This window comes from Mustela putorius, unplaced genomic scaffold (genome assembly GCF_011764305.1).
Source record: "Mustela putorius furo isolate JIRA1106 unplaced genomic scaffold, ASM1176430v1.1 tig00000281_pilon_pilon_pilon, whole genome shotgun sequence".
Taxonomy (NCBI): domain Eukaryota; kingdom Metazoa; phylum Chordata; class Mammalia; order Carnivora; family Mustelidae; genus Mustela; species Mustela putorius.
Genome location: NW_025421343.1, coordinates 30896894 through 30909591, shown reverse-complemented (window position 1 = coordinate 30909591; position 12698 = coordinate 30896894). Strand labels below are relative to the sequence as shown.

Sequence of the window (12698 nt, the reverse complement as noted above, 5' to 3'; positions counted from 1 at the left end):
CATCAAAGCCTGGACTCTTCTAGTAAGTTGTTAGAATTTAAAGGAGCAAATAACTGTGACAGATGTTACAGGGCATTTAATTTAAAAAAAAAAAAAAAAATTTAAGCCAAAGGGCTCTAAGAAAATGCATGTCATCCTTCCGGAAGTCCTTAAGTTAAGAATAATAAAGTCACTAAAAATTTTTCATTATTTGCAATATCCATTTCTCAAAAGGTCAGTAGTTCTGAGAAACAGATTCTCTGTCACGCAGAAGTCAGAGCTATGGGATCATGTCACAGCTGTCACAGTCCACACATCTCACATCAGGACACGTACCTACTCTCTTAGCACTGAATCGCTTTTACATCTAACTGCACAGTATTTCAGAAGCTACCAACAGAGGGAAAGAAGCAAATGTTGCCCCTTGGTAATGTCTCCTGTAGATAGCTCTACAACCTGTTTATGTTGTCTGGGCATTGGTAACAAATAAACAAGAAGCCCCACCCTGATAAAGCAAGGTCGATTTTCTTCATGTATCCTGAAAAGATGGGGCGCCTGAGTGGCTCAGTTGGTTAAGTCCCTGCCTTCAGCCCGGGTCATGATCTCAGAGTCATGGGATGGATCCCCACGTTGGGTTCCCTGCTCCCTGGAGAACCTGCTTCTCCCTCTCCCCCACCACCCCCCAGCCCGGCTCCCATTCCCACTTGTTAGCTCTCCCTCGCTCTTTCTCTCAAATAAATAAACAAAATCTTAATAAAATAGAACAGATGCATACCAAATAGGAAACACCGTTTTCCATCTCTCTATACGTATTATGGTACAGACATCCATGTTATAACATGTAAGTGCATACATATGCATGTATATAACATATATACACACGTATAACATTTGTAATAAGATTTTATTTTTCTACTTAAGTTTTGGTTAGAAGATTTTGCTCTGTTATAAATTACAGTAAGTTTTGTCTAAGAACGTAGTAGGATTTGATGGGGTGCCTGGGTGGCTCAGATGACTAAGCATCTGCCTTTGCCTCAGGTCACCATCCCAGGGTCCTGGGATTGAGTCCTACATTGAGATCCCTGCTCTGCAGGAAGCCTGCTTCTCCCTCTCCCACTCCCCCTGCTTGTGTTCCCTCTCTCGCTGTGTCTCTTCTTTTTGTCTAATAAATAAAATCTTTAAAAAGAAAAAAAAAGAAACAAAGAAAGTGGAATTTGAGATACAGGTCTAAGGGGAAGAGTTATTAAAGCAACTTCTGGTAAAAAGTATTCTGCAGGGGGGTGGAGGGTATAAGGAAGAAGAAGAAAACAAAAGAAAGGGAAAAAACTGAGTAACAATAACACGTCATGGTGGACTTTAATTTTCAGTGTGGAGCCTCTCTGGATTAGGGAAGCAGACCAAGCAGATGTAAGTCAGTCTCTATAAAGATGAGGAAAGAGAAATGACACATCTCACAGTATCATGTATATTAAGTAAGACCTGAAATGTGATTCAACAATCAGGTCCACACAGAAGTTCTGACTGACACTCATTACAGAAAGGTTTCTAATATTTTTGTAACAGGAAGAGTGGGGGATAAAAGAATTGTAAAGTGATTTTCATTAAAAAATCACAATCTCTGGCAAAGCATGCAAAGTATGTTAATGGTGGAAAAGTGGCAAACATTTTTTTTTTTTTAAAAAGGGAGATTCCTAAGTGCATAAATCTTAAAATTAAAAAGTAATGAGAACGTCATACAGTTAGTAATTAAGAAGCAACACGAGAGAAAAAGAGATAGTAAATTAAATGGGTCAAGTACTAGCAACTGAATGTCTCTAAGGAATATTATCTGATGGAACTAGCTTTGGTTCATCTAAGTTAAATAAAAAAGAGGGAAAAAGTATTTCTATGTGGCTTTTTTTTCTATTTATATTTCTAACGTGAATGAACCCAATGTCTGGGCCGACAGTAGACACAACAGTATTAATAAACACCACTAATAAAAACTTATTAATATATACTATTTACTAAGTGAAAAAATGAACTGCAAACTGACCTTAAGCACAAGCCCAAGTATTAGTAAACCTTTAGGTCAGAAGTAAAAATATGTTTGGGCTTTAAAGGGCTCACTACTGGTTAGATGCACTCTTGTATACTTAGATAAGGATACCGCTTTATGAATGTGAAATATTTGCTAAGTAGCAACAGAATGCTAACATGAAAGTCAGGGACAAAGCCTTAGCAGCAGAGCTTAGGAAGGCTAGTCTACCTTACTGATGTCCCTCAAGTAACAGCAGCCACACAGGTTTTCTTTAAGAGGGGGGAACTAAAGGTAGTTCTAGAGCCAAAGAACATCCAATCAGTTATGGCAATAAGAAAAGGACCAAGGTACACTTAAAATGTCATGGCTCTTGCTACAAAGATCTCTTGATCACACCAAGGGCTTCCTTCTGTTTATTATTATATTTCTTGTTTTGTCACATGAGACAGAATAATGTCCACAACTATCTTAAGAGTGGCCAGCCAGGAGGATGGGTGGAGGTGGTCCACGTTAGTTAGATATCCAGGAACTTTCCTTACTACCAAAACACTAATAAAGATCTGTAGGAATGCAGTTCTAAATGCCTCTTTAGTCATAATTTTGTTCATGTAAGAACGCAGTTACGTGTTTATCAAATATATACAACTGCTTCTGTGTTAAAAATACCACGAATGACTTGGTATTAAGTAAGACCAGAAACTTAGTGTTCAGACACTTTCTCTTTTTCAATCCTTCCCTCTCTCTTACCTTGAGAGGTGGTACTCTTCGCACCTGGATCCTGTCCCCTCTACTGAGAAAGGGCTGTGGCGAGACTTGAAATGGCTGCTGGTGCTGGCGATTCTCCGTGACACGTGGCCTCTTCTCCCAGCTCACGGGGCCCTCTTCTTGGATGCAAGACTTCCTCTTGAGGCTTTCTGGGCTGTGATCAACAGGGGCCGATGGAGGGTCTTTTGCTGCGATCTCCTGTGAACCAGTTTCTGCCATGGGCTTCATTACCGGTTTTTCCACCCCGGGACTCTTGGGTTTGTTTGGGGACGTAATTAAAGCTTCTTGGCCTTCATCTTTGTTGTAACTAGGAGCTGTGGTGAGATGATTCTCTTTCTCAGACTCCTGTTCAGCAGAGGCAACTGGCTTCTGCTCCAAGAAACTGTCATCCTTTGGGCACTGGATGGGGAGAACGCTGCTAAGCTCTTGCGTATTGCTTGCTGAGGGAAGCAGGGGCTCTGTGGATTTGGGGTTTGGTTGCACCATATCTTGGCTTTCGTGCTCTTCTTTTCTTACTGGGGATGGCATTTGCACCACTTCTTCTTTTGACCCTAACTGGGGAATTCCTGGGACAACACTGACAGGCGAGGCCTCTGATGGAAGCATGGATTTTGGTTGCTCAGCTGGGGTTTTCTTTACTTTGAGATCGCTGGGTGAGGCTGTCAATTTCTTTGAATCCTCAAGGCTCAAACCAGAACTAAAAGGTGGAAGAAAAAAATATCCTAGTTGAGAAATGGCCCATGTTTAGTATTAGGAGATAATAGTATATGGCAATGCCTGGAAGAAACCCTGACACAGAGTAGCTTTTCCTCATATATCATCACCATTATTACGATTATGATTAGTGAAGCTCTGGATCTCAAGTGTTTGGAGGCAAAACCGGGCTCTGATACACACATGTGACATTAAGTCAGTCACTAGTCTTTTGTATCTCAGTTTCCTCATCATATACTGAGGTTCATTACTTTGTATTATTGGTGTGATTAAATTAATGCATATAAAGTACTTAGAACAGTACCTAGCACATATTAAAGCTTGATACTATTAATTGTCATTATTATTTATGCTTATAAAAGGGGCTACCACGTCTAGAGGCAAGCGTCACAGACTACCCACGAAGGAAGTGAAAGAAGGCCGAGACCCACGCCCCCTCATCAACTCTGCTCTGTAGCACCTGCAGAAAGGACGGCCCAAGAAGTCTACGGGCCCCTGAGGAGACAGGAGGAGGTGGCTGTCAATGTTTTCCAGAGGTTGAAAATTTGAACTCTGGGATTTCTGGACGCCCAATTACACTTCACTTAGTATAGTTCCATAATGCTGAGACCAATGACTCTGAGCTGTCCTAGGAGTGATAGTAAACTGGGACTTCCACAGTGTGGCCCCATTAGAATTAGGCTACTCAGCAGAGGTCATCAGAGACCCCTTGTAGTCTTTTAGCACATTGTTTAAACAGGCAAAGGCAGGAGACCCTCTTTGGTGACTTCAAATGATCAGTACTGCACCTCTGAGATAGAGTGGCTAACAACAAAAATAGACAAAAACAAAAAAACAAACAAAAACAAAAACAAACAAAAACAAAAAACAGTCCTCCTGTAAATGCTGGCCAAAAAGAGGTACAGATGAAAACAGAAAGACCCCAAAACTGCTACAATGCTCTATCTGCCTATGGAGGGAATGTACAATATCTACGGAGTGACATCTGTGACAAGAGTCTAATGGAAATACTATCATTTCTGTAGAAAGGCTCAAAACTCATACCAAGAGTGTAGAAATATCAATATATGAGACTCTTTTTTAAGACCAACATGGGGTTCAAACACATAATCCCAATATTAAGAGTTGCACACTCAGGGGCGTCCGAGTGGCTCAGTCATTAAGCGTTTGCCTTTGGGTAAGGTCATGATCCCAGAATCCTGGGATCAAGCCCCGCGTCAGGCTCCCTGCTCAGCAGGAGGCCTGCTTTCTCCCTCTCCCACTCGCCCTGTTTGTGTTACCCCTCTTACTAAGCCTCTCTCTGTCAAATAAATAAATAAAATATTAAAAAAAAAAAAAAAGAGTTGCACACTCTACCAACTTAGCCAGCCAGGCGAGCCCATACGGGAGACTCTTAACCACAAAAGGAACCACTTCCTACGTAACCATAAAGGGGATCGATGAACTACTGGGAGATAAGAAAAAGAGCCAGTAGTTGTCAAACTGTGGTTACAGAGTGTCCTTAAGGTCTGCCATTAGGTATGCAGAAGACAAGGGAGACAAACCAGTAACTCTCTGGATGTTCAATTCTACCTCAAACAACGGAGCTCCACTGTCATCTATTTAAATGCCCCCATTAACATTTTAGTTAGATTTTTCTCTAAAGATTTTATTTATTTATTTGACAGAGAGAACACAAGTAGGCAGAGAAGCAGGCAGAGAGAGAGGGGGGACGCAGGCTCCCTGCTGAGCAGAGAGCCCGATGTGGGGCTTGATCCCAGCACCCTGGGATCATGATCTGAGCCAAAGGCAGCAGCTTAACTGACTGAGCAGCCCAGGTGCCCCTACTTAGATTTTTTATTAGGAAAATAAATCCCCTTGAGATTTTATTAGGAAAATCATCCTCTTGAGAACAGAGTTTGTACCTTCATGCAGCTATGAAGACCTGCCAGAGTGCTTTCTAGAGAGAAGAGGTTGTTTATTGATGCCCTGGGTATAATGGTTCATATTACGGGATTCCTAGAACTCCTTGGTGATTCTAGATGAACTACCATCTCGTGGGATAATTAACTATTAGAAAAAAACTTCAGTGTTCTTTTAACTTATAAACTTACTGGAAGAACAATTCAGACTATTCAAAGAAAGGGACTCCAATTCGAGATAATAATTTTTTTTAAATGAAACATCCCACCCACAACAATAACGTTTCAAGAGTAACCCAATTTTGTACATCCGTGATTCATAAAAAGAAAAAAATATCTTGGTTAAGAAGAATTGGTTAAGAAGAAAAATACGCAGGTTAAGCATCTGCCTTTGGCTCGGGTCACGATCCCAGGGGATCCCTGGTCCTGGGATCAAGCCCCGTGGCAGGTGCCCTGCTCAGTGTGGAGTCTGCTTCTCCCTCTCCCTCTGCCTCCTTCTCCCTCCTCATGCTCTGTCTCTGTCTCTCACTCTCTCTGTAAGATAAATAAATAAAATCTTTTTTTAAAAAAAGAAAAAAACCTGGTATAATAATAGAAGGAAATTGAGGACTAGAATTTCTGCAAAGGTAGTTAAAATGAAACACTGTGTGACACATATGTAGGAATTCACATTTGGTTTATAGAACCTGTCTTGGTATTACCTTTGACCATAGTAGCTTTCAAAGAATTGTTCTTTCCATGGCTCTACTTTTTTCTCCTTCTCAATCTCTTGGCGAATTCTCACCTGCATCTCAGGTGTAAACTCACCTGTAATGTAAAAAAGGGAAAAAAAGGATATTCAACAAAAATATGCTTTTTTAAACTTTTAAATATTTGTAAAAAACTGGTGCAGGAGTCAGAATACTATCATGTGTAAGTTAGAGAAATTTCTCCCAATTTCTCACTGGAAAGAAGCCCCTAGAAGCCACTGGGGGACATCCAGTGCTTACACACCACCGTGAGCAGCTGCCAGTGCTCAGCTGAGGCCACCTGTGTCTTTCCTCTGGGCTTCTCTTACAGCACCTCCCTCCTGCTCCAAACATCATACTCCCTACAGATTTATCACTAACCTTGAATTTGTCATTTCTTAAAGAGTCACATGGTTTCAGTAAATAATACCATTGGGCATTCTGTAATTTTAAAGTTCTGCTTCCCTTAGGCAAGTTGTATTTTGTGCCTTTTGTCTCGTACTGCATAATGAACAGCTGTGACCCAGGACCCAGCTTCCAGGCAGCCGAGGTTCCACTAAAACGGCAGGGAGTTATCTGGGAGTGGTCAGTTTTCAGTTAGAAACTATACCATTCTAGTGCCCTGGCATAAGGCACTGAACATGCCAATGACCGCCCCGCTCTGAATATGACATTTACTTGCATACACCACTATCTACCTCCATCCCTCCCACTCCGACAGCAGAGGACACCTGAATCTCTTGGGTAGGCCATCTTCAAACTGCGGCTCAAAAAGCCTGCTCTTTTTTATACTCTAATACCCAGGACGTCAAGGAAAAATAGATAGAAATGGTAGTGTTCAAGTTTAGGTTTCTTCAGGTTAAAAGAATAGAGAGGAAAAGTGTTGAAGGACATAGTCCTGGGCACGGGAGTAGAAAAGAGGACTTTGCCTGTCAGAATCTAACCCAGAACTACTTTTTCAGGGAGTCTACTGTATACGAGAGAATGAGGAATAAAACATACTGACTTCTGTTCACATGTGTACAGTGTTCAAAGTTTTTGTTGCTCATAAAATACGATCATATGACTAGGCACAACAGTGACTGCTCATATGCAAAAAGAGAAAAGAAAAAGAAAAAGAGAAAAAAAAGAAACACTGATAACAATCAAAGTACCACTGATGACATTACCGACTTTAAAAAACTGGGTGGTGGGGGAACCAGGGGGCGCGAGCGCCTGGGTGAGTCCTGATTTTGGCTAAGGTCATGATCTTAGCGTCCAGAGATCAAGCCCTGCTTCCAGCTCTGCATTGAGCCTAGAGCCTGCTTAAGATTCTTTCTGTCCCTCTGTCTCCCTCCCTCTTACTACTGTTTGGTCTCTCTTTCTCTCAAAAACAAAACAAACGAAACAAACAAACAGACAAAAAATGGGGAGTTAGGCAGGGCAAAAATCCTTCATCAAATTATTCTTAAAGAAAGGCAATAGTAATGCGTATGTTTTAAAGTGTTTATGTGACTGCAGTTCAGGAAAAAAAAAAAGTGGTCTTTGCTCAAGGAAATCTTTAAGAGACAGGACCAGAGTAATCAGTGAGAAAGCATCTCTACACAGAATTGCTTCTCCCCACCCTGCCCAAAAACCACAGGAAGGCAAACATCAACATTGCAGTCAACAATACAGAGGTTAATCAGTTGGTCAAGTAACTCTAAATGCTACTGATCGGACAAAATGTCAGCAAGGAGTAGCATTCCTAATGCTCTCCTTACAAGTGTATTCATTTTAAAGCTTCTCACAGTTGTTTTAGGCTATGTCTTGGTACACCTTCATGTGACCTTCCAAGTGTTAGTTTGTATTCCACGTGTACTGAAAAACAAACATAAGAGAACACTGTAACTCTAATTCTGTACTCTGCTTATTAAAATTTCAATTCCTAGGCATTCACCTAGAATTAAATCTGAATCAAAATCTTTAGGAAGAGAGACTAAAAATCTATTTTTTTAGTTTCCCTAAATTCAAAGGTGACTTTGAATTCTTGAAGAAACATTGCTAGACTCCACCTGGAGCTAGACCTGGTTACATAGGATCCAGACAAAAGTTAGTATATGGTTCCACACAGGATAGCTAGTTCTATGCTACGGAAACATCCTGTCCTTAGCCCACTAAAATTGCTCAAAAACTCGCCGAGGCACAGAGGTGCCAACATGCCCTCATAGTAGCTCCAAGTACATACACACTCTAGGAGGCACAAAGTTTGAACATTTACCTTCTGAGAGTCTTTCCTTCCAGCCTTGGGCTGCTGAAGTGAAGAACTCATTGTTAAGGGCTGAGCCATTTAACTTCATCAGACCATCTGGACCAACCTGAGACAAAGAACAAGCCAAGAGAAGCTTACAAAGAAAGCCAAATATACCATGTGGAATTGTACTTTCTTTAATTTTAGAGAAGAATGTATATACATTTAATTTTATAGAAACCTGAGTATATCATCCTGGATACTTAATGTATCACATTTTCTAATAAATTTCTTTCCTGTTTACCTCTCATCCCTTCTTTCAATTCCATTCCCCATTAAGTATACTCAAAGAATTGGGGTGCCTGGGTGGCTCAGTTGGTTAAGCAACTGCCTTTGGCTCAGGTCATGATCCTGGAATCCCGGAATCTAGTCCCGCATCAGTCTGCCTGCTCGGCAGGGAGTCTGCTTCTCCCTCTGACCCTTCCCTTTCTCATGCTCTCTCTCTCTCAAATAAATAAAATCTTAAAAAAAAAAAAAAGTATACTCAAAGAATCATCTGCAAACAAATAAATCTACATGTAAGAAGGTTTCTCCCTGGGAGGTTTATTATTTCTCTTATAAAACTGTGACCAAGCTTTGAATCTTCTTTTTCTCACGTAACACACTGGGGAAGTCTCTCCAAGTCGACTGGCAGAGTGTTCGCTCCTTCGTAACAGCCGAACATGTTTCACTGTAGGCACGCACCTCAATTCATCCTCCAGTTTCGTAATCATAAACACACACCTTGTTTCCAGTACTTTCCCATAATCAACCAAGCTGCAGTAAGCATTCTGGCAAAGATGAATACACTAGAGCTTTTACTTCTGTGGAATAAACTCTAAAAGCAACGAAATATCTGTGTCTATAACTAGGTATTGTTAGATTATTTTCCAAAAAGGCTACAACAATTCATATTTCTATCTGAAATATAAGAGTGTACTCTTTGTCCTGTGAACAATATATATTAATGCGACTCTTTAATTTCTGCCATTCTAATGGGTTTAAAAAATGGTAAAAATTTCCTTTATCTTGACTACTGGAGTTTTGTTCACCTTTTTGCATATTTATTAAATATTTAGATTTGCCATCTTGTGAAATGCTTATCATTATGTATATTTTTCCAAAAGGCTACTTATTTTTTTTAAGGCTACTTATTTTTATTATCAATTTGTGAGGATCCCTTACATACTATTCATAGTAAAACTGTCACATCCGCAAAAAATACTTTCTCTCATTTATCTGCCTAGAGACTTGATTTGTGGTATCTTGCCAAAAGGTTTTAAGACTCTTTCTATTCAAGATTTTAGATTTCCTATCATGGTTTAGAACCATAAATCTTATTTAAGGACATAAAACACAGATCTAAAAAAGATTTAGACAGAAAAGTTGAGTAAAATTGCCCTTCTCCCCACAGTTAATATCGACATTCCAATCAGAACCTCTATGCAGAGCTGTCATTAACAAAATGATTTTCAAGTTCATAAGGAAAAAACAAGAAAAACCACCTTTCCAATTATTAAACATACCACATACGAAGCCACTGCAGTTGAAAGTCTTATTACTAACACTTGAAGGAACAAAGAAACAAGTGGAAGATGAGAGAGTATGATAAACACACACTGCTTATAACTGAACAGAATACATAATGAAGATGGGATTTCGAACTGTGAGAAAAAGATGGCTGTATCAAATACGTAGTGGTGAAACAAGAGGCTATTAATAAGCAGAAAATACAGTTGAACCCTGATTTCAGAGCAATACAAAAAAAAAAAAAAAATCCTAGGTAGATTAAAAATTTAAATGTAACCCGTAAGTCAAAAACAATTTTTTCAGAGAAAATTTAAGTAACTACTGGGACATCCTAGCAACTGAGGAACTTCCCCACCAGCCTCACGTTCTATACCTATCAGGGCCCACATTATCTGCCCCCACCCCTACTCCCGCCCAGCTCTAGAGCAGAAACTGGTGAACTTTGCCTGTCAAAGGAGCAACTGCAAGTATTTGAGGCTCTGAAAGGACATAGGCCCTCTGCTGCCACTACTTCACATATGCCACTGCTGCACGAACACAGCTCTATGCCACATGTAAACTAACGCCAGTGACCATATGTCGATAAAACTTTATTCACAAAAACAGGCAGTGGACTAAAACTGGCCCAAGTTTGCTGACCGCTGACTTGTTCTCTAGAAAGTGGGAAGAGGGGTGACAGTTTCCCCTGTAAGAACAGGGGACCTCTGCTTGAATGGTCCAGAAACGAGCAAGTTACTCCATCATAAGTCAGTCCATTTCAACAGCTACAGCTGTTTGCATCGGACAGTGAAGTTGACTGGAGCTCCATACTTCTAGACATAAGGACGTTGTTTCTCAAATTACCATGTGTTCTCACCATACTCAAAAAAGGCCAAGTAATGTCCTATTAAGAACTTCCCACCAGCCTGAACTCCATGGGAAATTGAATAGATAAATTATAAAGTCCCTTTTCATTCTAGAATTTTATGTGGCAATCCTTCCTCTGAGAGAGGATAAGGGCCATTAGTCAAAAGCCCATTCTAAGAAACCTACACTAGAGTTCATAGGCCTTTAGTTAGGTCCGAGCATATTCCCAACCTAATAACCTGAGCCTTTAAAAAAAGATGAGAGCAAACCCCAATGAGAAGTTCTTTAAAAACTTTGCAGAAATCTCAGCCTCCTAACTTGTTCAAACCAAAAGGTGGGCATCCCCAAAGCTGTAATTTCCCCCAGGAAGTTTTAAGGAGGGAGAAGCAGTAGCTGGGAAGGAGCAGCTCTACTTTCTTCTTTACCCCACTGCTGGTAGTGTAGCTGACTTACTTGGTCTCCGGGGAAATGGAATCTAACCTGCTTTCCTATGTGCTGACTCACATCATTACGCTACTGAAACTAACATCAGTACAGTTTAATAGAAAGATGATATTCTGAGTTAGAAATATTTTATTTTTGACACAGACAATTAGCTAAGATGAGTTGTATACCTTACTCTTCTTTAATCTCTTACCACAAACCAGGGTATAAATTTAGTTTTCATACTGTTAACTTGGGAAAATGCCTCTCTTTCATCTTGTTTTTATAATGATTAGGAAATGAGGGGAGAGCCCATCAGGTTACTTCACACAGAGTACGTGTTTGGAAATAATAAAAAAAAACCTGGGGCGCCTGGGTGGCTCAGTGGGTTAAAGCCTCTGCCTTCGGCTCAGGTCATGATCTCAGGGTCCTGGGATCGAGCCCCGCATCGGGCTCTCTGCTTATTGGGGAGCCTGCTTCTTCCTTTCTCTCTGCCTGCCTCTCTGCCTATATGTGATCTCTGTCTGTCAAATAAATAAATAAAATCTTTAAAAAAAAAAAAAACCTTTAGAATTAAATAAACCTCAGAAAATCATAATGATTCTATCTTCCTTTTGTAGAGAGGAAACAGATGATCAGAAGGGGGAGTGACTTGCTAGTCACTCTTTCCTTGATAAAAGCTAAAATCTCAGATCTTGACCTTATTACTGACCACTCTTAATCTCTCTGGTCCCTACCCAGAGAGACCAAATACCTTTGGTATTTCTTCTAGCTATCTTTTTTTAAAGAGTATGAACTATATTCGGTTTTGAAAGTTCTCAATTATGAAGGCAATAAATGTTTTTGTTTATTAAAAAATCTAACAAAAGAATGAAATAATTAACATTCTTACTCTCTTAGAAAAAATCCATTCAAAAAATCCTTGTTCAAGGTCTTAGGCAAGACAACTCTTCCTCTTCGACTGTATTCATTGAATACCTCACTTTCTAATATGATAGCTACATAAAGTTTATTCCATGATCTTGACATTCTGATAAGAGTTTTTTTTCTTTCTAAGACTTACAGGGCAAAACTATTACGAATACTTAAAAATGTTCTTATTTCTTGTTTTAGCACATTTGATGCCACTTCTTTATAAGTATATATAAAAAGCTATTTTAAAAGTTTTAAGGAGTGCTAAAGGGGATGTGAAGAAAGCTTCAGAAGGGTTTCTGAGAACTGCTTATGCGTGAAAATAACACACCTGTCGATCCACCTCTGGAAGCAGTAGAAGAAGTCGCTGCTGGCAGTCTCCAGGAAGGACGGAAAAGGTGTGCTTGTTGATCAGCGCCCGAAGGTTTGTATTCACCAGAATGGAGTCTGGGGTCTCAACATCAATTTCAGCACATTTAGTCCTTTTCATTTGCCCTACAAAACAGGGGGAAAGAATCATTTGGGTCTCCTTTACATTCCTTTCTATTTTAAGTATAGCTTACACTGCAGTGCAAAAAAATCACAATTGTAACTACTTTAAATATCACACTGTGAAGAAGGAACACTTAAAA

At 40.0% G+C, this 12698-nt stretch overlaps 1 protein-coding gene across 7 annotated transcripts in view; it reads right to left on the bottom strand.

The window, feature by feature from the left end:
- The window catches only part of ASXL2 (ASXL transcriptional regulator 2), a 132245-nt gene that overhangs the window by 12086 nt on the left and 107461 nt on the right, over window positions 1–12698 (bottom strand). For all 7 annotated transcript variants that reach the window (XM_013052986.2, XM_004745947.3, XM_004745948.3 and 4 more), the window contains 4 exons: window positions 12398–12561; window positions 8347–8443; window positions 6081–6186; window positions 2747–3461 (listed from right to left, as the gene is read on the bottom strand). In XM_013052986.2, the coding sequence (XP_012908440.2) occupies window positions 2747–3461; window positions 6081–6186; window positions 8347–8443; window positions 12398–12561 (1082 nt within the window). The remainder of the gene's footprint in view (window positions 1–2746; window positions 3462–6080; window positions 6187–8346; window positions 8444–12397; window positions 12562–12698) is intronic.